This window comes from Anguilla rostrata, chromosome 16, assembly GCF_018555375.3.
Source record: "Anguilla rostrata isolate EN2019 chromosome 16, ASM1855537v3, whole genome shotgun sequence".
Taxonomy (NCBI): domain Eukaryota; kingdom Metazoa; phylum Chordata; class Actinopteri; order Anguilliformes; family Anguillidae; genus Anguilla; species Anguilla rostrata.
The window spans coordinates 32,677,705-32,702,618 of NC_057948.1; the positions used below are offsets into that span (position 1 = coordinate 32,677,705).

A 24,914-nucleotide genomic window follows, 5' to 3' on the forward strand; every position below is an offset into this window, starting at 1 on the left:
TAATCCATGCACGGGGGAGGAGGGCGTATTCAGTCTAACCACAGTGAGGCACCGCACTAAATTTGGGCTTTAACAACCCCCTCCCCCCCTGTGACGATCAAAAAAAGTTTTGCTTTTTAAATAGGTGAATAAACATGTAAAGGCCAGTGGGCAAGGGCTTGAAAGGTCATCCGTTAATTTCAATCTGAAATACACCGAAAGACATTTACAAAAAAGTGATGTCACGATTGTGAGAATCCTCGAAAGTGGAATTAGAGGCCACAGTCTATTTAACTGGGAAGCACTTTGACACACACTCACGTGTGAAACCATACCTTAAAGGGTAAGCACCTGAAATTATAAAAAATGAAATGTGCCTGCCAGATGGAAGGTGTCCTATTTTACAATGTTAAAAAAAACTCTATTGAAAACTTTATTGAAATAAAGGCAAGAAAACAAATCCCTAAAATAGATGAACCTAACACACTGTCAGCATGCAGCCCGTATTGTCTAATATCCTTGTACTGGATGCACAGGGACGCGCACAGTTGGTATCAGTCTTCTCGTATCAGTCTGAGCGAGATAGCTAATAAGAGAATTTCCCAGAAAGTGCTCTGATTGTTGGCTTTGGGAAGAGTCCTCCGTCTCCAGTCACCTCTGGCTATAGCCTGAACGGCTGTGTTCTCAGAATCAGCGATTGTGTCTTTTACAGACTCGTCTGAGTCACCGATAATGTCCTCCGATTCGGAATCAAATATTTCAGTGCCGTCCATTACTGTCATCTTTTCAACCAAACGATGTCCATTTCTGTCATCTGTTCAACCTTAAAGGGATAACAGCAGAACTGTTTGTCGTCTCACGTGTTACGTCACCCAGTCTGGCGTGACCTCGAGAGTGTTTCCGTCAGGAGTGGTCAGTTCGTGAAATTTGAAGCCATACTAACAACAATTTCGGCTTAAGTTAACGAGAAACTTCTAGACTAAAATCAATTGGTCTAATATCTTTTGGGAGACGGCGTTATGTGTTGCTTACCGTTTAATTCAATGGCCTTGTGACTGCAATGGTTAGTTTTTCCACTGTCGTTATTATGATACAGTTCTAAAACGGTTGGACATTAGATTTCGCCGCCGAGTCTGACCTCCTTTCCTACTTCACGTCCCTTTTTATACCGTTTACACTGACGAAGATGCACTCCAGTCTGGTTTTATAGCCGAGGCCTGTTTGCAGGTGTCCTTGAAAACAGCCTGTCTAAGAACAAGGTTGCTGTTAACCAATCGGCTCTGCACTCACAGTCTCAGAGAGGAGCGAGTTCCCACGGGGGAAGTGACAAACAGGGAAACGGACGTGCGATTTAGTTGCGGCTCCTGTACTGTAGGTGTAGGTTATTGATTTTATGATCAGATCCTGAGCGAGAACCATTTCAGAGAAATTGATCGGGGACTTTCAGAGCAGAGCTACACAAATGCTCGTAAAGTGCAGCTCTGAAGTCCATCAGCGGTGTTGTCCTTCTGCAGTCTAAAGCTTTCTGTAACGCTTCATTTATCGTCATTATTATTATTTTTTTCTATTGGGAAATAAGGATGTGCTATGGATGTGTTGGAGATGTGTTGCAGATGTGTTGGAGATGTGCTGTGGATGTGTTGCAGATGTGTTATAGATGTGTTGGCGGATGTCTTGCATGCACTTGTGTTATTGACCTGGCCTTTATCCGGTTTGGTCTAATGGCAACAGGGCTCCGCGTGGGAGCTGAAGTTTATTTAAGGATTTTATCAGTGCTGTGGGTCTACCTGTTTTCCAAATTTAAAAGCACTTTGTGAGGGAGGCTGCTGGGTGAATGTGGTGCATGGATGAGCCCTGCGGTCTCAGATCGAATCTGGCCCACGCCAGTGCCCACCATGGCCATTGGCTCCACAGGGCAGTGCGCTACTGGGGATTGCACCAATCAGGATACGGGACGGTTCGGTCAGTTAGGCGTGTGCGTTCATCGCTCTCCAGCGACCCCTGCTGGTCGATCGGGAGCCTGCAGGGTGCACGCTGAAGCCGCGTATGAAAGGTCTTCAGCCGACTCCGCTCCGTGCTTTTAGCTTAGCTGTGGTCTGCGGTGTTCAGTAGCACCACGGGCGACATCACGGGTTTCGGAGGAGAACCCCGGACGTCCACACTCTCCCAAATCTGCAGTGGGGTTCGCACACAGACATGGCTGCAGCATAAAGACGTCCCAAATTAGGGTGGGACTTGAACCCATGTTCATCCTAATGCCGTGTGCCAATTCTACGCACACTCACTGACCCCACAGTCAGTTCACACCCTCAGGAGCTCCTGTGCTTTTAGCTGTGCGAGAGGAATGCTCGGTGAAAGCCGTACCCTGGCTGCCGCTGGCAGAGATCTATATATAAACGGCCAGGTCTCCCAGAACTGAAACAGATTTTAACGATGCCCCCCTTTAACTCCTCCCGTGCTGCATCTCCAGCACCCCCTTCCCCCTGGCTGCTGTAGGACACCTCTGGGGCTGTGTACTCTAATTAAAGGCAGGGTCTGCTGGATGGATGTTTCCGGTGACAAGAGGAGAGCTCTGGAGAGAGACTAATGTGGCTGTGTGTGATACCAACTTTTTCTGCCCGCTCTTTGTGTCTGAGCCGTGCAAACTTTACGTGTGCAAGATGCTGTCAGTGCCGAGCCTCCCTGGCCCTGCTGTGTGCCCGTCCCGTCTCACCCAGTCCCCAGGATCGGGCTGCCGTGTGCCCATCCCGTCCCGCGTCGCCCAGTCCAGACGCCCACCCCCATCACTGTGTTATATCCCCAATACCCCACTCTCGGGAGAGAGTCAAAAGAGCTGCACCCAAATCTCAAATTTGCTTCAGTCTGCTCCCTGTACCCCAACTGTGCAGCTGTGTTCTTTGTGAGTAGCTCAGTGCTCTAACTGTGCTGCTCTGTTCTTTGTGAGTAACTCAGTGCTCTAACTGTGCTGCTCTGTTCTTTGTGAGTAACTCAGTGCTCTAACTGTGCTGCTCTGTTCCTGTGAGTAACTCAGTGCTCTAACTGTGCTGCTCTGTTCTTTGTGAGTGACTCAGTGCTCTAACTGTGCTGCGCTGTTCCTGTGAGTAACTCAGTGCTGTAACTGTGCTGCCCTGTTCTCTTCACAGGCTCTTTGGTACGACGGGTAACTGCGCAGCCTGCAGTAAACTGATTCCAGCCTTTGAAATGGTGATGAGAGCCAGAGATAATGTTTACCACTTGGACTGCTTTGCCTGCCAGCTTTGTAACCAGAGGTGAGGAGAGGGAGAGAGGAGGGTAGCTGTGTACCAAACCTACATGCTCTGCCCCTAAGCCAACACATTCCACCCACAGGCCCACAGGCCCATATGCTCTGGACATACTCCGCCCCAAAGCCAACACGCTCCCCCCCCCAGGCCTTACACACTCCGCCCCCCGGCCTACTCTCTCCACCCCCAGGCCCATACGCTCCGCCCCAAAGCCAACACGCTCCGCCCCAAAGCCAACACGCTCCGCCCCCAGGCCTATATGCTCCACCCACAAGCCCACAGGCCTATATGCTCTGGACATACTCCGCCCCAAAGCCAACACGCTCCTCCCCAAAGCCAACACACTCCGCCCCCAGGCCTAAACGCTCCGCTCCCAGGCCTACACGCTCTGCCCCCAGCCCTACACAGTCTGCCCCCAGGCCTACACGCTCTGCCCTCAGGCCTACTACACACTCCGCCCCCCATGCCTACATGCTCCACCCCCAGGCCTAAACGCTCCGCCCCCAGGCCTAAACGCTCCACTCCCAGGCCTAAACGCTCCACTCCCAGGCCTACACGCTCCGCCCCCAGGCCTACTACACGCTCCGCCCCCAGGCCTACTACACACTCCGCCCCCAGGCCTACTACACGCTCCGCCCCCAGGCCTAAACACTGGGGAAAAAAACAAGCATTGTTTGTGGTAGCAGCATTTGCCCTCCTGTGTAAAAGCATCACGTCCGTCCTTCCTTTTTCAGGTTCTGCGTCGGGGACAAGTTTTTCCTCAAGAACAACATGATTCTGTGTCAGATGGACTATGAGGAGGGCCAGCTGAACGGCAGCTTTGACACGCAGGTCCAATAGCGCGCGCCCCCACCGGCCCGGCGTCTCACCGCACCAAGCCAAGGGCGCCCGGCCGTCTGCCTGCAATACTTTTTAACCCTTTACCTGCTCCCTCACGGTACTTGGACTCTTATTTTTTGGCAGTTCCACGTTTCTAATGTACAGTTGTGCCTGCTTAGCTGAACACTGTTGCTGTATGTTTGTGATGTTTTTTTTTGTTTGTTTGTTTTTTGTTTGTTTTTGTTCGTTTGTTTAGTTTTTTTTTTTTAACTTCTCCACCCCCCCCTCCCCACCCCCACCCTGGGATTGGTTTCTTGGGGGTTCTGTACAGTCTCTTTTCTCTGTATATATAAACTGGAACATTTATTTTATGAAAATGTAATGCAATTTTATTACTTGTGTGAATTAAAGAATCTTAAATGTTTACAGTGCCCCCCAAGCCCCCCCCCCCCCCCCCCAACATTTGCCAACAGAAACTGGGGGGGCACATTTGCGCTATGGCTCCTAAACGACAATCCATAAAGAACTTTTAACGACCGTTCCTTTCAACTTTTTATGTATTTGAACCAACCAAAGCAAACTGAGTCATGAGGAGTTGGGGAATGGAGTAAAAAAATCATCTTGAAATATTTAAGTGAATAAAAATACTGTTTTATTTGGAATAAAATGTAAATACATCTCCGCAGCGTTCTGTGATGAATTGCCAAGGCTATGGGAGATGCAGAATCCAACTCTGGACGAAGTGCTTGTGAATCATGCAGCAGTAATTACCATATGACTGTCAGCGTGGGGGGGGGGTGGAGGGGTGGGGGTAATTTGTTATGCAGACTGTAACTCTGTTAGTTCTTCCTAAAGAATGATACATTTCCCTATGAGCTCCAGGTCTCCACTGGAACTGCCAATCCAAAGAGCTTGCAGACAGTTACTGAATATAAACAAGAAAAACTTAAGTCCTGCAGTCTGTATGCCAGTGCTTTAAAAGATCTTTTTTTATTTATTTATGTAATGTAAATACAAGAGAAATGTTCCGCAGATTTACAGAAGCACCAGACCCTCACACTCAGGAAAAGTTCATCTCTATGGGCTGACTTAGGTGTGCAAAGGGCTAAAGAAACTCCTCCCACCATACAGCACAGGTAAATAGCTTATATGAACAAAATGACGTCAGGAGAACTGCCACAAACGCTACACGCTACTTTTATTTTTCACCTGCTGGTTTTGCAGCCTGTCTAAAGGAGTCCAGCTGAGAGCCCAGCCCAAACACCAGCTGAACCCTAATTTGAGCCCTAAAACCTTAATTGCCTCCATAGGCATTTTTTTGTAAACGTCTGATTACTGAATCAAAATTGAGAGAAAACAACTTAAATATCATGAATTTAATAAAATAAATGTAAAATAATATGTCTGAAATAATTTCTCTTGAAAAATGTATTTCTCAGGAAACATATGCATATGTACATAACTATATACACTTTGTTATTGGGCTACATCCTATGAATTAAAATTTGCAGCTCACCCTAAATCAAAGACTATCAGTTGTCCTAACCTATTCTCAAGCTCCTGTACACAGCCTGAACTTGCCTGAACCCTAAGACGTACTGGTTTTCCTTACCCTAACCCTAGCTGAACCCTAGTTTGAGCTCTAAAGCCTAATTGTCTCCATTGGGATTTCTGTAAACATTTGATTACTCAATTAAAATGGAGGAAAAACAACTTAAATATCAAAAGTTCAATAAAAGAAATGCAATATAATGTTTTAAGTCATTTCTTTTGAAAAATGTATTTCACTGAAGATATATATACTGTATATATTTTCTATATAGTATATTTGTATGTAAGGCTACAGGGGTACATCCAACTAATTAAAAAATTCTGCTCACCCTAAATTAGTTGTCCTAACCTTTCCTGAAGCTCCTGAACACAACCGTAAACTTACCTGAACCCTAAGACTTACCATTTTCCTTACCCTAACCCTAGCTGAACCCAAATTTGAGCTCGAAAGCCTAATTGTCTCCATAGGGATTTTTGTATACATCTTTTACTTGTCATAGTCACTTTTGTAAACATCTGATTACTCATTATAATTGAGGGAAAAAAAACCCATAAACTTGCCACAACTCTAAGAATTACCGTTTTCTTAACCATAACCCTAAAACTTAACCCTTAAACCCCTAACCTTAGCATTCAGAAGCAAATCCACCTGTGCACCTGAAGCACAAAAGCAGTTATGATCCCACACACACGGAGCAAGCCCGCTGAGCACATCCCAGGATGCCTTGCGGCTGGCGAAGGCCTTGTTAGCGCTGTGCTGATACAGCAGGACTGCAGTGAGACTGCTTCAACAGCTACATTTGGGTTTTTCGACGTCCAAAGCACAGCTGCCAACGAGGACCTCCTGCTTGGATCTCCATGGCAACCTGGAGCCAGCCCCATTGCCCAGGACGGCCATCGCACCGCAGAGTGGTCAGCTTGCTGAAACAGCACACTCCCGCCGTATAGCGGACTTTCACAGATCTTTCCTCGTCTCCATCAGGGTGCGAGGATGTGAATGAGCAGCATCAGCCACACGATCAGCTCCACACGGAACAGCAGCAGCTGCAGCACAACCATCGGACGAGCATCGGCAGTCACGGGTACATGTAAGCTAGTCTTAGAGAGGTGAGGAAGGTTATGCTCACACACACGCACGCATACAGAAACAGACAAGCACACACATGCACACTCACGCATATGCACACATGCAAGCATGCACACACTAACACACAAGCATACACAAGCACACACACACACACACGCTCTCTCTCTCACACACACACACATGCACACACACACACACACACACACACACACACACCATGAGACTGACCTAGGGGCCGCTGGGTTGGGCTTAGGGTTAGGCGTGCTCTAGTGCGGGGATGGATCCGTGCTGACAGACTGTGCTTACAGACCGTACTGACAGACTGTGCTGACAGACCGTACTAACAGACTGTGCTGACAGACTGTGCTGGCAGCCTGTCCTGACAGACCGTACTGACAGACTGTGCTGACAGACTGTGCTGGCAGCCTGTCCTGACAGACCGTACTGACAGACTGTGCTGACAGACTGTGCTGGCAGCCTGTCCTGACAGACTGTACTGACAGACTGTGCTGGCAGCCCCACAGAGCATCAGGCATTGGGCTCCCAGTGCCACACAGGGGGCGACATAGCTCAGGAGGTAAGAGCGGTTGTCTGGCAGTCGGAGGGTTTGCCGGTTCGATCCCCCGCCCTGGGCGTGTCGAAGTGTCCCTGAGCAAGACACCTAACCCCTAACTGCTCTGGTGAATGAGAGGCACCAATTGTAAAGCGCTTTGGATAAAAGCGCTTTAAAAGCTATATAAATGCAGTCCATTTACCATTTGCACAGGGATGGGTTGAGTTCAGTCCACCAGGATGACAGTGTCCTGTCGCACACCAGCAGCCTCTCCTGAGTCTCTTAATCATGGATGTCCCCTGACATTTCCAGGGCTCCACACTCATTTTTTTTCCAGACGATGGCACCAAAATTTTGCTGCAGCAGCGAAAAATAGTAATAATCTTTTTTTGTTTTAAATCAGGACCTGGCTTCAGCCTCTGACCCTTGGGAGTGTTTGCCCACAGCCAAAAGAGAGGATTCAGGATGTACTACACAAGATCTGCATCCAACCAACAAGGGTATATGATCTCGACCACTTCTGCCATTGTCTTTCAGCACTGGTCTGAGCAGGAGCCCCCTGCGCTGGAATGAAACTTTCAGGACATAGTGGGGAGGAGGGGAAGAGGAGAATGTGAATGACCTGCTAGGCTCTCTGCTGCTACCAATTAAAATACAAAGACAGCGCAAAGTAAAACCAGCCCTGGGTTCTCACCTGTTATTGCTTTCAGCCCCAGTCAGACCACCCTTTAATTTCACAGCTATACCTGACACACACCTGCACATGCGCGCACACACACACACACACACACACACACACACACACACACACACACAGCCCATGTGACAATCAGAAAAGCACAGGCTTGCATATGTGATTTCCAGTTGGCCTCATAAAGATGACTACAGTGTCACACATTATGTCACAGACGTAGGAAAGGCTGACACACACAAGCAAACACACGCGCCGTGTGTGCGTGCGCGCTTGCGCGTGTGTCCATCCTCTGTGCTTAGCTGTATTTACATGCCCCTCCCCCAGTGTACATACTGTTTTATGGCATTATTAGTAGTTTAACAAGGACTCAAAGGCCATTCAGCATTATGAAGTCCATGCCGTGCATACAGAAAATACACACCACCTTAATATGCCCTACACCCCTCCAAAACGAAGCTCTACCATCCCATACAGCAGCACTCAAAAGCGAGAGCCAGTGATTCAGAGGTCTCGCTCTTAAACCAATTTGCCTAGAAATTGGTTTTAAGGTCCGTGCGCAGAGTCCTGTGCATTAAGCACCCCATCCCATTTTCACACACGCTGCACATTTGGCTTTCAAGTGCTAATTTTGAAGTTTAGCCAATTTTTATTTGCTGCTTTGAAAGGTACCCTCTAGGCTGAGGCGGCAGCAGTGGGGGGGATAATACAGGCCTGGCCAATGAGGAGGCAGTACTGTGCAGGCCTGGCCAATGAGGAGGCAGCAGTGGGGATATACAGGCTGGGCCAATGAGGCGGCAGCAGTGGGGGGATAATACAGGCCTGGCCAATGAGGAGGCAGCAGTGGGGATATACAGGCCTGGCCAATGAGGAGGCAGCAGTGGGGATATACAGGCCTGGCCAATGAGGAGGCAGCAATGGGGATATACAGGTCTGGCCAATGAGGAGGCAGCAGTGGGGATATACAGGCCTGGCCAATGATGAGGCAGCAGTAGGGATACACAGGCCTGGCCAATGAGGAGGCAGCAGTGGGGATATACAGGCCTGGCCAATGAGGAGGCAGCAGTGGGGATATACAGGCCTGGCCAATGAGAAGTAAGCAGCCCCCAGGTTATCTCCCTCCCCCAGCAAAACAGCAAAAACTATACATGCGCACAACCACAACCTGCAAACCTGCAAACCTGCAGTCCACATCTTACAGCAAACACAATCCATGCATGGACAGGTCTGAACGAGGGCCTACGGAGCCATGCTTTGTTTTCATCCATTAATTAATGAATTTGCAAATTCAGCTAACAGTCAATTAAAATCAAATTGAGGTATTTTTAAGAGTGAAAGACATTTCATTACAGCTTATCTGTTAACTATGAGAAAGAAGGAAATACTAAAATCTTGACTGATTCTCATGTCAATTTTACAGCCATCGCTGTACAAAGCTTTCAATATCCAGACAAACGTACTGTGTTCTGACTTGATTAAAAAAGCAGATCTAGAGTGATGAGAAACAGCCTTCTCTACCGACACACAAACAAAAACTCTCGCTTGCACAACCTCTTCAGGAATATAATTTCTCAGCTGAGCAATTTCTTATTAAACTACATCTCATAAAAAAATAAACAGACAAAGACCCCAAGCCCTGATATTAGTTAGATTGTCAACAAAAAGAAAATGAAAATCAGGCAAGGCAGTGAGAGAGAGAGAGAGAGGGAAAGGTCAGTGTGTCTGTACGTTTTCCATCCTGCTGGTGGGCTTCTCTGTGAGAGAGAACTGTGAAATCCTCCAGTCTGCTCTCTCTCTGTGAGAGAGAACTCTGTGACAGGAGAGAGAGGACATATACACAGTGCATATCACTTCTCATTGTTACTGTTCTTAATGTTCCTCAAGGTATTCACTTAAGAGCCTGAAAGTAAATTCAGCTCATAGCCTCGTGTTTAGTATCAGCTATACGAAGCATGCGTACAGTGCAGAGACTGAAGCTACAGGAACCACATGCGCAGCATAGAGACTGCAGCTATACCAGAGCACACATGTTCTCTGTCCTCATTTCCGGTGTAGGGCATCCCTATACACATACAGGACACTTCCTGTATTATTACCTATCAGAGGCAGCCAGCCAGCTGCGTTTTAATAGGCTAATGAGCACACAAAAGAGGAGCACATCTTCTGATGTGAAACATTGGGGAAGGCAGACAGGCTTCGTATTTATACCTCCAATAAAGACAGCGCACCTACAGTACAGCCCCTCCTGCCCACCCACGCTGGCTCTCATTAATCTGAGAGAAAAAGGGGACAGAGGCAAATCAGAGCCTTTTTTTATAATCCAGCCCACATCTTCTATAATAATTCAGGACTTTCCTATCCTATCCTCCCTTCTTCTTTCTTTTCTTTTTTTTCCCCCGTCTTCTTCTTCTTCTTTTTTTAAAAGTGAATGTTTCACCTCGGGCCGAAGGCTCGGGCCGGCCACGGAGGCCCTCAGATAAAAATTGATTCCAGTAAATTCTCACCCGAGATCCATCGCCGGCGAAAGGCTTTTAAAGGTCACGCGTGTAATAAGTTCCGACGGTCTCAGTCAGTCAGATAATGGGCCTTTACTTCGGTGTGGAAGGCCGCGGTACAGAAATAATTGAGTAATCTGTGGAGCGTTCAGTTCAATGGGGATGGGGGGGGGAGGGGGGGAGGGAAGGGGGGGGAGGGCAGGAGGGAGGGGTGCTGCCATTGCTCTGGAGCTGCAGAGAGCAGCACTAAGGGGTGGGTGTGCAGGTGAGGCTCTGTGGTAAAAATGCCCCCCCCCACCCTCCACCCCCCGCCCCCACCAGCACACCCCCATCCCTCCCACAGCCATTTTGGATGTCGGTGACATTTAAAGGCTTACTTACAGGAATGAATTGTCCGGGCCGGTGTCAGCATTTCAAATTACACGAAAAAGAGGACGTTGGGGAGAAAGAAAGAAAAAAAAAAAAAGAAGAAGAAGAAATCCTCACTCGGAGTGCGAGCCACATCTTCCGTTTTAACGGTGAACTGTAACTCACTCGCCAGCGTGACCGTACGTGCGTTCTCACCTGAGACACACTGGGGGGGGTGGGGGGGGCGGGGTTCAGCCAGAGTTTTAATTCAGCCTGCATTATACAGATTCAATTAGAAGGAGCTTCCATTTTGCCACGACTCACTGCCATTCTACGTCACATTCAAACATCAGGGCCCGTCATCAAAACTCTCACGATAAATTCAGCTCTCGATTCAGTCTTAAATCGGAGCGCTGCGTCGAAAGCCACAGCTCTGGAGTTTAATTAATAACTGTGGGAAGCGCTTCAGCAGGACGCACCTTAATTTGCCTGCATCGTAAAGGCCTCTGTTTGGCTGGGATACGCGCAGCTTCCTTCAGCGTTTCATTAACGTGACACTCCTGGCTCCTCGCTGCTTTTCGATTTTCGCTTCTGAGCCTCGACACCAGGGACCAAAACTCAGGAAACGGCCTCTCTCTCCCGTCTGAATTACAGAACGTAACACAACGGGAGCAGAAAAAGGCTCTTACTGCTAGTTTAAAACAGGCAGGCGCCTTTATTATTGTCCGCTCTGAAAGAAATAAACCCATACTCTCCTAGCACTCGTCCACAAACCTTGGCCACAGGAGGCCATGGGTATCTGACCCATGATAGACACACAGAGTAATTCAGTCTGTGGCTGATCTGTGATACAGACACACAGAGTAATTCAGTCTGCTGACCAGTGATACAGACACACAGAGTAACTCAGTCTGTGGCTGACCAGTGATACAGACACACAGAGTAGCTCAGTCTGTGGCTGACCTGTGATACAGACACACAGAGTAGCGCAGTCTGTGGCTGATCTGTGATACAGACACACAGAGTAACTCAGTCTGCTGACGAGTGTTACAGACACACAGAGTAACTCAGTCTGCTGACGAGTGTTACAGACACACAGAGTAACTCAGTCTGTGGCTGACCCAGGCTGCCCTTTACTTGTTCCTCCTTGCAGCTCAGAGACCCTCCCCAGAAATTCCTGCTCGACTCTGAACACCTCCCCCCTGGGGCTCCACCAGGGATTTTGGGGCCCCATGAAAAGATCGCACATTGGGCCCCACCACCCCCGACCACCCCATCCCTGCACAATTAATATAACCACACCATGTTTATTTTTGAAGGCTCCCTTCAGTCAAGGCCCTCGGAATTACCCACCCCCCCCCCCCCCCCGACCCCCCCCATATCTTACTGTGTTTCCGTGTCTCTGTATAAGGCATTTAAAATGGAAAATAGTGTGTATTTACCTGACAGGCTGTGCGTGTGCACACTGAGAGGAGCTACTAGGAGAAACATTGCGTAACTGATTGCTGCCAAATGCCACGCTTGTCGAGAGAGAGAGAGAGCCGATCTGAGGCGCCCAGCGATTTTGGCGGCAGAGTCTGGCGGCTGAAAGCATCGCGCTAAAAGTGGGGGGGGGAGGGGGGGCTTTCAACGGGGCCCTCGCTCACGCCGACACGTCGAAATAATCGACGCGCTTTGCCGCTTTGTCTTCCGGACGGGGCGAACGGCACAGTCCGGTGCTTTCGTCTCTGTTTGTGTGAGAATGGGGCGCTGCTCGGTCCCCCCCCCCCCCGCACGCTGAGAGTCCTGCAATTAGGGCCCGGTCCACAACCGACGCCTTTTCTTCTCTTCCCGGCGGAAATCGCACGTCAACCGCAAACGCGTTCCTCATCACTCGCTCGCTCCCTCGCTCGCTCATCAAGAGACGAGGCGAACCGTCGGCGCACTGCAGCCTCGCTCACAGCGTAGGAAATCGGCCAATTAAAACGCCGCGTTACGTTTCAAATGAAGATCGCAGTTTTTTTGTTTTTTTTCGAGATCTAATTTTTTTGGAATAAATTTCCTTCAACGTCAGAATTTTAATAACAGTTAATGATAAAGGTTCTCGCATTAGAATGTTTCTCGAGCGACAGAAACCCTGTGTGTTTCCCAAACACTGATAATGAGACCGGATAATTACCGAAGCACTAAAGCCTAGGCAGAGAAGCACGACTTCACTTTGGAGCTGATGCAAGCATGCAAGTAACTGTCAGAATGTGAAAACAACCTGATCACAGCATTACAAACACTTCAGAAGTGCCACATGAGCAGCAACATTTAATCACGTTCACAAATTTATGAATGTGAGTTACAAAGCTTCTTATAATGCAAATTCTGTGCCGAAATGGATCTGATTTACATTTGGTCAGAGAGAGTACACATGTATTAATGCACAAAAAAAAGGAAAACACCTGGGAAGCGTATGCAAAGTGGAGACTTCCAAATAGGCAGGGTTCGCACATTAATTAAGTAAATAACATCCCAGAATGCATTGCATCACATGATATAATGCAGGACAGGCCAGGCTGCCTTTAATTAAGTCTAGCGTGGCTGCAAGAGGAGACCACACTGACTTTGAAAGCGGGGCGACTGTTTGGGTACATTTGGGGGTGGGGGGTGGGGGGGGGGAGCAGCCAGTTACCCCAGAATTGTAGCGGCCCTGTGGAGGTTCACCTGTCCGTCTTCCCTTACCTGGACACCGCCGGCCCCCCTGGATTCCATCCGTCCGTTCCCCTCCGCGGTCACTCGTCGAGGACGTCTGAAACGGAAGGAGGAAGAAGCGTTTGTGCGAATCGGAGAGCAGAGACACGGCCGCTAGGCTACGCACGCCAGTAATCAGCCGCATTATTGGCCGGGCCCGTTCTCATTCCCCCTCTGAAGAGAATACACTGACCCTGTGCGCCACGCACTGAAAACTCTCCACCCGCTTTTATCCCCTGGCAGTTTTAATGGGCGTAATGTAGTCTGTGAAATATGACATAATAACCCTTTCTCTGACTGGGGGGGGTGGGGGGGACCTCACTCTTAATATCGCCCGGCTTGTGTGTCACACAGAAGCGACTGCAATAAAGCAACGTTTCCAATGCCGCGGCAAAATGAGTTCATTACTCCGCGCTTTTGTCTGGGGAAGAGACCGTGGAGCAAAATGGACGCCGTTATTAGGGGTAGGACTGGGTTTCAGATGTAAATGAAATAAAAGTTGATAACGTGCGAACAGTGTAATGAAACAAATAATTAGGTTTCCGTCGTCAAAAAAATGGTCATTCCCAGGACCACCACTACCCCCCCCCATCCCAGACCTGTTTTTGGAGAGTAAAAGTGGGCGTGGAAATGGAGTTTTTTAATAACGTGTGATTGAGACAGAGCCGCTGGTGAAAGTTCGCTGCCGTGTGTTATTGAAAACGTTGGGCGTGGGCGAAACACCATTTCTAGTCACGCTCACGTCGAGCCGTTTCCTGTGTGTACTCTGCCTCTGAACTCAATGCTAGTGCATAAAACCACAAAGCCTGTTCACGCAGAGGAGAGTTCCTATTTTTTTCTGACGCTCTCCGGTGCGCTTAAATATTTGAACCCGGGGAGAGCGCACTGTGGTGATGAGGGAGGGGCCTGCTGCTGCTAGGGGTGAAGAGCATGTACAGTACTGAAGACTTCAAGTAAAAAAAAAAAAATTTTTTTTTAAAAGTGTCATTCCTTATATGGAAAAGACTTGCATCCCATCACATTACAGCACAGCCATTTAGCGGACGCTCTTATCCAACTTTTACATAGCATTTACATTGCAGACATTTACACAGCTGCATATATACTGAAGCAGTGCAGGCTGAGCACCGTGCTCAGGGGTGCAACGACAGTGTCCCAGCGGGGAATCGAACCTGTGACCTTCAGGTTACAAGACCAGCTCCTTACCCATTATACGACACTGCTGCCCAACTAGAGATTAAAATCAGGCCGCAAACAGTAACTGTGTTGCAATGCACCGCCGTTTTTCTTTTTTTATCTCTACATTTGAAATATAAATATAAACTCAACCTTTTATTAAGGACTAATCAGGCTATGCTCACCTATATCCTCTATGGATAGCCTAAGAATCACAGAGGCTAATCGTGGGTACAATGGCATGCACCTAGCCTTGGGCTATTTCTCTAAGCAATATACCAAGGTTTAATTAATGCCGACTAATACACAATACTATTAATGGCTTAAGTTATCAGTACAACAGCAATAAAGTAATGATTGTACGTGTGGGTGCTCATGTCATAACGGTACAAGAAACTCACTGATTACTGCTCAGCCTCTAAATTTAGAGGGAGCTAATTAATGATAATTATTATGCACTGGAGAATTTTAACATTTAAACTTTTATAAAAATTTATTTTAAAAAATTTTTTGCTATAAGAAAACTTCATGAGAAGAACTCAGAGAAGATCTATCTCTCCAAGAGATGGGGACTTGGAGGGAGGTGGGGGGGATGGGGGGGGGGGGTTGACGTGCACACATTCTCAATATCTTCAAAATGATACTACAGTGAACTCAGTGTACTGAATAAATTACAGTAAGACAAGGATGACCCCAAAAAACTTGCAGTGCCTTAAAAGCAGTGCTGATAAGAGCATGTTGCTCCCAAACCTGAATGCTGAAGGTCACGTTTTGTCATTTTGCGGATTAGATGGAAAGCTGGCTTTCCTTTTAACATCCTAATGGCGCCGGGCTAACAGAATCCTTCAGCCCACGATTATGCCGAACTGATTCTGCTGCCCGCTAATGCCCGAGGACCCCCCTTTCAGTGTCCCTGACCTCACTCAGAAATGAACGTAAAAGCAGCTTAAAGGACAGAGCGAGAATGATGTGCATGTTATACATTTACTAAAGACAGAGAGAGAGTGATGTGGATGTTATATTTTTACTAAAGGCAGGGAGAGGGTGATGTGCACGTTATAGTATATTTACTAAAGACGGAGAGAGAGTGATGTGGATGTTATATTTTTACTAAAGGCAGGGAGAGGGTGATGTGCATGTTATAGTATATTTACTAAAGATGGAGAGAGAGTGATGTGGATGTCATATTTTTACTAAAGGCAGGGAGAGGGTGATGTGCATGTTATAGTATATTTACTAAAGACGAAGAGAGAGTGATGTGGATGTTATATATTTACTAAAGACAGGAGAGAATGATGTGCATGTGATAGTATATTTACTAAAGACAGAGAGAGAGTGATGTGCATGATGTGCATGTTATATATTTACTAATGACAGGGAAGGAGCAATATAAATGTTATATATTTGCTGTAGACCAAGTTTCCTCAGCATAGCCTTCTCATTTTTTATGATTGTCGCATTCAGCTGCATATTGATCATCGTGGGTCAGTGTGTGTGTCGAGCTGATTATTCCATCTGCAGGCCCAATTTACCATGGTGATTAACAGCCCTGTAGGACCCCCCCCCCCCAAACGCAGCACAGAACCAGGCAGGGGCGCAACCCTCTCCCCTCTCATATTCATCAAATAAATATTATATATGTATATGTATATATGTGCGGTGGAGCTGTTTAAATAAAAACGTGTGATGACAAGGAAGAAATCTTAATTACAAACACATGCTGGTGAGGAAAATGTGTGTGTGTGTGTGTGTGTGTGTGCAAGAAGGAGGTAGGGAAAAAAAAAAAAAACCTCACACACCAAATTCTCTTCGGTGTTGCCAAGCCACGCACAGGGTGCTGGCAGCAACAAAGATTCAATTATACAAAGAGCAGAAAATAATTAGAAAAAATAATAGCACTCGAAAAAAAAAAAATTGCCCCCTCCAGAAAATTGCGTAGAACAATAAATCTGTTAATTAGCTCATTAATATTCAATTGGGGTCAGTGGACTTTAATGGAACCTTTTCCAGGGGCCAAGGAAATATTTAACACCCAGCTTTTCCTACAGCCTCCCCCCCATTATCAGCCATGTACAGGCCTGCCTTATCTAGGCAGCAGATGGCGGAGAACAATAGCGCCTCATTATCGCCCGCGAGCAGCAGCCGGGCCTCTTAGCCGGCGTGCGACGGAGACGGTGAAGTATAGACGCTGGAGCATTTAGTGTAATTGATATGTGGCACATGCATTTGTATTGTTTGTTTGCACCGCTGGCATTCAGGCCGAAAGGAGGGGCAGAGATTTATTTTTTATTTTTAAATCGCTGCCGGCGTGGTTCTGCGCTGGTCATGGACAAACTGGCCAATGGCTGGGCTCAGACTGATGTGTAAAATGCATTCAGGCCAAACCACCGGCCAGTCCAGGAGTTTTTGTCTTTACAAACGTAAACTGAGGATCAGGCGCTAGCTGTCGCTTTGAGGCCAATGTTTCGTTCGACAAGTTCGGCGGGAAAAAGGCTCTGTGGTGGTTGCTTATACGGACTAAAAAATCAGCCGGGATACAAGACAGGCTATAAAGCGGTAAAAAATAAGAAGACAAATGACAGTATTCCCGTGTGCAGCTGATCTGCCCTTCAGAGCTCCTCCTCCTGGGAAAACTGTGCTGGGAGAGACTCTGAGATCGACCCCTTCAGTGCATGAGCTGGGAGCTGAGGGCAGGGTGGAGGGCGGAGGGTTAGGGTTAGGGCTCGACGCTCAGCCAGCGCCCCCTGCAGGCTCACTCTGCAGGCGCGTGCGGGAGCAGGGCGTGGCGGGATCCCGGGGAGCGGAGCGGAGCGGAGCCGTTCCAGGCCACCAACGGAGACACGAAAGTGCGGTGAGTACCGCCGCTCCCCTCCCGCGGTGCGGCCTGCGTGTGTTTCCATTAGGGGCCGCTCTGATATGGCCGCCGCGTCTCTGATAGGCTCGCCGCCAACCAATCAAAAGAGGCTCTGGTGCTGGCGCCCAAGACGTCGTCGTCTTCTTACGATCTGATCTTGCTTACAAGCTCGTAATGATCTCATCGCTCAAAGGCCAATCAGCGAATCTTCATCAGCTCCCCGCGCTTGGGCGAGGCTGAGCTTGATTAAGGCTTCTGTGCCCCCCCCCGTCTTCTCCCTCCTATTAACGCTGTTCAAAGATCCATCCCGAACCCCCCCCCCCCCAGGGACACCTGGGCATCGCACTGAATTGGTGTGTGTGGGGAGGGGGGGGGGGGGGGTCTGTGGAAGGACAGATGACAGCAGCCTTCTTTGCAATGAGACATTAAAGCTCAATCAGCACAGACTCACCCCTGCAGTGTCGAGCAGGGCTGGGGATCGCCGGTACGACAGCGAGCTTCACAAACAATCATAAGTGCGTGATCATAGCACTACAGGAGTGGGCTGCTGTGTTTTTGCTCTCTGAAAGGCATCTTATAGACATGGCTAACAATCACAGAGGCTCGGACTGCCCTCAAACGCGTGTCTGTCATTACGTCGTCTGGCTAACAGGCCCAATCATGACTGCTTAAGACACGCCTGCGACTAAAGGAGGAAACCGCCTAATTGGGGGGTTCCCATTGGTTTTTTTTTCAACATCAGCTTTCTCCCCATTGGCTGTGGGCCGATGTGGCTGAGGGCTGTGACTACCGATTCATTTTTCCACTCAGTCGCTCGCCTTCTTTATCCCTTTATTGCGGCCGCGATGCTGAAACGCCAGCCACTGGAAACCGAGGCCTTCCCCTGCAACCCACAAACCCCCCCCCACGTGTTGCTCTGTGTTGTGTCTCCAGAACGCACAGCGCAGCCAGGGGTCTCGCCTGTGCGAAAATGAGGTGAAGCGCTAAAAGCGCGGGAGCGCAGCTTCCCGTCTCCGCTCGAAGCGAAGACTTTATGGATTTTTGGCGAGGTAAAAGCCGCCGCGTTTGTTCTAAAGACGTCCGTTTATTGACACCGCTCGGTCTGCACAGCGAGATTATTTCAGGCCGCATTATCTTCCCGAGTCGGGCTGTGAAAAATTCAATTTTACTCCGGTTTATCTGGACAGAAAATATCTATGACGGTTACCGGGGGGAGGTGAAGGACTCAGAAGGCGCAGATTTTCTTTTCACCTTTTTCGCCCCCGGGGCAAGCGCGAGAAGAAAAGCGAACAGGAGGCGCTTCGGCGCGGCAGTAAACCGGCGGACATTTTGCGACGGAGTACGAGCGCTTTTCAAAGCGCGGTGCGGAGCGACTCCTTTCTCCTTTCTGACATCGCGACTGCGGCCAGGTATCCCAGGCTTTTAACCCGTGTGGAGATATCAGCCTCCACGCATCGGAGACTGGAATCAGTATCCAAAACCTCAAGGATATATAGACACCCCAGATGACCGGTCAGACGGGCAACTGCTTCTCATGCTCACTCAGAGCCTTTCCCTGGCACAACGGTGGAAAAAACTGCAATATGGTCCCTCATAATGCACTGCGTATATGTTCGGTGATCTCCAACGCAAATATATTTTGCATATATCCCTCATTTTCCACTCTTATAATATCTTATCGTTGTTTCACGATCAAAAAATGTGGTAAATTCTTTTACAGGCTAACTGTGACAAAATGGGCATTAAACCTCCACTATTCCTGTAATAATACTTTTAAAACTAAATACTGTAAGATAAATATCGTAAATGTTTTCCAGTTAAGGTCAGAATTAAACAAAACAACACTTAACCCTAATCACTACTGTCACTTCATTACCAATCACTACTCAGCATCTGCAAACTGATTTTAACGTAATCTAAGAGCAGACCTAAGACTTGGAGCATGTCCATATTGCCCTTGTACATACAGTATGTGTGTATCACTCACATGTATCTTTTTCTCTCTCTCTCATACACGTGTATCATATACAATATGTGCAACTCTGTCTCTTTCTCATACATGTATATATCATATGTATCTCACTCATTCATAGACATGCAGCAAATCTCTCTCTCCCTTTCTCTACACAGAAATCTGACCATCCATCTTACAGCTCAGCCCCCATCTCACCCCCTCCTCTCTCAGCACCCGTCAAAGCAGTGTGCCAAGGTAAGCCGGGCCCCCCTGCTGGGTCCAATTGGGATTTAAGGAAGCTAAACTCTTCAGCAGCCTGGACAGCAGACGGAGGATCAGGGAGCCAGGAGGTCGGCTGGGTCAGCACTGACCCGAGAGCAGCACCCTGCAGGCCTGTAATCAGGCCCAAGCGCTGAGCCCCACGTCTACCGGCCCGAAAACCACCGCATCGACCTGACATCAGACCCAAACAATCAGCTCCACACCTACCTGTCCAAACCCTCCACTTCAACCTGAAATCAACCCAAAACTATAAACGCATACCTGCCCAAAACCTCTACTTCAGCCCAATAGCAACCCCAAACACTCAGCACCACACCTACCTGCCAAAAACCTCCACTTCAACCTGATATCAGACCCAAACACTCAGCACCACACCTACCTGTCCAAAACCTCCACTTCAACCTGAAATCAAACCAAAACCACTACTTCAGCCCAATAGCAACCCCAAACACTCAGCACCACACCTACCTGCCAAAAACCTCCACTTCAACCTGAAATCAACGCAAAACACTGAGCGCCTACCTGTCCAAAACCCCCAGGGCAACCTGATATCAGACCCAAACACTCAGCTCTACACTCACCTGCCCAAAACCTTCACGTCAAGTAATGAAGTGCAACAAGAGGGCCTAAGCAGCACTGGAAGAAAAAACTCCTCAAATTTCACAAGGGTATGCTGGGTAACAGATCATATTCAATAATGGAGCAAAAAAACAACCTTTTTATTTTTCCAAAGAACCCTTGACTATTGTGTTTGATAAAAGCCGCCAAACTCCTCTTGACGCCAGTAACCTCGACAGAGGCACTGTGCATTTCTGAGATGGTTTCAAAGTGGATTTGGGAACTGGTGCACGGCTCATTTGGTTAAGTCACCACACCATGGTGCATGGATGAGCCCCACGATCTCAGATCCAGAGTCCAGACCGCACCAGTACCGACTGCGGTCCGAAGCACCACAGTGCTACATGCAATTGGCAATTGTGTTGGCCAGGGTATGGGAGGCTTCAGTTGGTTAGCCGTCCGTGTTAATCGCTATCTTTACTCTTTAAAGTCCCTCGTGCATCTACAGAATTCGGTAAGATGGGTTTCAGACATTTTGCACCTTACAGCTGAAACAATCTGCAAAAGAATTTTAAACTTGACAAATTAATTTCAATTGTGGACTTTAAACATGCAATTCATGACTCTGTGACCGAAGTATGCTCCTGCTTTTAACCTCATTTCTACTTTAAATTATTGTTACACCTCTGTCTCATTCCACATTTGATGTTAGTGCATTTTGTTAGGTGTAAGTCTCTTGTTGGGTAACTTTGTGTTTCATGTCAGGTCCCCCTTGCAAAAGAGATTTCAATCTCAATGGGGTTTTCCTGGTTAAATAATGGGTAAATAAAAAAATAAAAGTAAAATCTAGAGACCCCCGCTGATTGATTGGGCGCCTGTGGACCACATGCTAAAGCCACATATTAAAGGTCTTCCACTGACAGCACTCAATGGGAGTTTAGCTGTAGTACTGCAGTGTGAAAAGAAGTAGCTGGCGACACCACGTGTTTTGGAAGAGAACCGAGGATGGATACACCCTCCCGAATCGGCAGTGGGGTTTACACACAAATGCAGCTGCAGGCAACTGGCCGTTCCAAATTTGGGTGGGAATTGGGCATAACCTCCACTCTGTGAAGCACCGTACCAACAGCAGGTGTGTGTGGGAGACAAAGAGCAAGCCCCAAATGCCACAGACGTGTGGATGCAAAAGGGAAGGGCGCCCCAAGTCCCCCCTGCCCCCCCCCCCCCCCCAAACTGTGTAACAAATATGACAGTCAGGATGTCTGGTCATTAAACTTCCCTTTGTCAGTGCAGCCCTGACTATTTCATCTTGCAACTGCAAGTTAATTCTGGGAGAAAGGAAGAGGAAATCAATTACCTCCTCTGCCTGGCATTTTAAGTGAGACTACCAGGCCAAAACATAGGGTTGGCTGTGATAACCACATCACATGGGCTTTGCACCCGACCCCCAACCCCCAACCCCCCCCCCCCAAAAAAAGCAGCCATCACCTGTGTGCATTCCCACTTTGAGTCAGGCGAAGCTTAACGTCATCCCACAGCAGGCGACTCCAAACGCGATTATGCTACAAATCCAAACCTGTTAAGACACACTGCCAAGTAAGGTGACATACCCTTTCAGTTTCCATCTAACACACACACACACTGAATGAGATGAAGCTTCCCATTCCTTCATCCACTGGAAAGGAATATCCATGCAAAGGGTATGGGGATGGGGGGGGGGGGTGTGTGTGAGACGAGCCACCTGATCAAAGTGTGCACAGAATTAAGTGCAAAAGCCTTTGGTAGTGCTGACTTTGAGCCAAAGCCAAATGCACACATTGTGATACCTGTCAGACACACTTCTGTCAGCCGAGCTCGTTGCGATCTCAAGTCACATTATTAGATTCGCAAGGCGCCCGCAGTGCCCTAGCGCACCGATTCCGTCCCGGACTACGGCTTCCTTTCAATTCGCAAAGGGCAACTGAGCTCTCCCGCACTTCAAAGGGGGAGCGTAATATCGAGCACACAGTGCACTTAATCCGACACTTAAATCCGTTACAGCCGCACATTCTAGAAGCCCCCGAAGGCTTGCGATGGGGAAAAACTCAGGACAACCTCTTGGTAGGACTTTTGCCCAAGTGCTTTTACAGTTAAGTATGCCTCATAATGGCCATTAGCCTAGTGCAAGGGGTGTCCAAACTTATCCACAAAGGGGTGGTGTGGGTGCAGGTTTTTTTTTTTTGCCAGGCTAAAACAAAAACCTGGACCCATAACAGAAACACTGCATTAGAAAGCTTCATGGAATCCATGCAGGTTGTTCTTGCCTACAGACATGCGTTTCTTTACCCTGTATTGCAAACTTGCAGCACCAAACTACAAATAATCTATTGTCTTGTGTCATATCACTATTCAGACTCTGTGTGGCACCTGTGCACAGTCCCCTCTCCAAGAAAACGCTCTGCAAGCATGCCAAGGGTTAAGATGTTCAGAATGCGGCAGCAAAAAAAAAGGGTAACATCCTCATCACAACCCTAGCACCCCCACCCCCTTCTTCTTGCATTTCATCCAAAACATTCAGCAACCTTTTTTTTTTTTGGGGGGGGGGGGGTGGCTTTTTTTTTTTGCACTATTCGAAGAGGACACTTCAGCTCTTCTTCCACCAGCGTGTGTGTAGATGTTTTATGCCCATTACACGGGAGCTAGAAATTTTCAGCGGATAGCATGCACACGCACTGAAGACCATTATTCGGTGTCCGTAGGGCTGCACCAGCTCAGCCACTCCGTTCCCCGTGCATTTGCATACAAAACGCTTTATTTTGGCAATCGATGAAAGTGGCCCGTCGTACGAGCGGCTTATCGCACCCTCACAGGATATGGATTCCTCCGCCATCTCGTTAAATTCTGTTGATGCAGAACAATTCGAAACGTGGCACAGGCTTGCAGTGACATTTAAAGATGCCGCTGCTTAATTATATTTTCGCAAAACATTCAGGGTTGTCTGTCCTCTGGGATAAAGTGCTTCCACTAGAAAGTTAACAATAAAAAAAAAAAAATTTTATGTTTTTTTTTTTAAAGAACCGTTGCTTTTGTGGATCACTAACCTTTATCTTGCATTAGCGCTGGTTAAGAGCACTTTGTAAACACTTCTGGGAGAGTTTATCGCTTCTTTGTTTCCTTGATGGAGATCCGTTCTGCTAAAGTGTAGTTTCCAGGTTTCCTCCTTACATTGAAAGACCATGTCCTCACAAGCAGCGAGTCCATCCTTACCTGAGCACCACAAGTTGCTCCTTATTGTATTACAACGCATCTGTTCTGAAGGCTTTTTAAATTGAATGTGCATCTTGTCCTTGAACCAATTGTGCATCTCCAGCATAGATACAGTAGCAATTCTTACAATGTCTTTTGCTCAGATGAAAACTCAAGGTCTCCCTGAGGAAGACTAACAGCACTTCGGTTCTCGGTGCAGACAAACCAACCGAATCTTGAAACCCTGAAATACGAGGCATGAATTTCATCCTCAATGCCCCTTGCCAGCTCTAATTATTCACACAGGTGAGCATGGAGATACTGCGTGCATCATTAGCATGTCTTTAAAGCGCTATCAAAGGGGACGCTAGCATGCTCAGTCACAATCACGAACTCTCAGTGATGCTCCTGCCCGCAAAAGGAATGATTCATGTAGAGCCAATGGGGACAGTGGACCAGCTAGAGATACTCTGCTCTAAAAGGTGCTTCACACGACCGACTGACCAATCCCACAGCAGGGGATCTCCCAGCAACCCCCAACAACATGGTGATGGTGCTTTGTGTATGTGCGCGAGTGTGTGAGTGTGTGAGGGTGTGTGTGTGTGTTTGAGAGAGCGTGCACTTATGTTATTCATTAAGAATCTTCCTTCACCACTTATTTTAAATCCGACACAACGAATGTCAGCGGCATTAAGGGTGACTGCCAGTTCATATTAGCAGAGTAACAATGTGCGTGTTCATCTCCACCATCATGACGGCCATCATCCAAGGAAAAACTGCCCGCGTAATACATTGTGTTTTCATTCCACATTAAATTACCGCCATCTCCAATTCCCCCCCCCCGCCCATTTAATCACACGTGCACTTAGCTGAAGTACGTACCCCACACACACCGGCGTGGTTTGCTTCAGCAGCCAATATTCCCCACAGACACCGTGGAGCTGCTCCACCACTTCAATCTCTGCAAAAAGCATCTCTATCATCCGCTACATTCTGCGTGTCATCGCACCGCTCTCTCCGCCCAGGGACTGCGATTGAATCCAAACCGTGCCACTAGTGCCGACTGTGGCCGGCTGTCCTGCAGGGGGCAGTGCACAATTTTCTTTGCACTTTGTGTCGCCCAAGGGATGCATGGTAGGGATTTAGCCAGTGGGAATAGCAGTGTTCCCACCGGTACCGGCTGGAGTGGGACCCCTGCTGGCCGTCCAGGCACCCATGGCTTGCTCTCTGTGCACACGTGTGATTGGGTCTCCTCCGCCCCCCCGCACTGCCCATGTGCGGCTTGTTGTGGCCACGGTGTGAAAAGAAGCAGCTGGCTGGCCACTGCCTGTTTCAGAGGAGAACCGGCAAGTGTGTCCAAT

General features: G+C 48.1%; 2 protein-coding genes across 2 annotated transcripts in view; one reads left to right on the plus strand and one right to left on the minus strand.

The window, feature by feature from the left end:
* LOC135242224 (rhombotin-1-like) overlaps nt 1-4,740 on the plus strand; it is a 30,120-nt gene extending 25,380 nt beyond the window's left edge. The window contains exons 3-4 of the mRNA XM_064313210.1: nt 3,123-3,248; nt 3,977-4,740. Coding sequence (XP_064169280.1) covers nt 3,123-3,248; nt 3,977-4,082 — 232 coding nt within the window. The 3' untranslated portion in view covers nt 4,083-4,740. The remainder of the gene's footprint in view (nt 1-3,122; nt 3,249-3,976) is intronic.
* Nucleotides 1-24,914, minus strand: part of LOC135242193 (uncharacterized) — a 96,543-nt gene that overhangs the window by 59,889 nt on the left and 11,740 nt on the right. Inside the window, exon 10 of the mRNA XM_064313160.1 lies at nt 13,496-13,562. The gene's annotated coding sequence lies outside the window, so the exon portion shown is untranslated. The remainder of the gene's footprint in view (nt 1-13,495; nt 13,563-24,914) is intronic.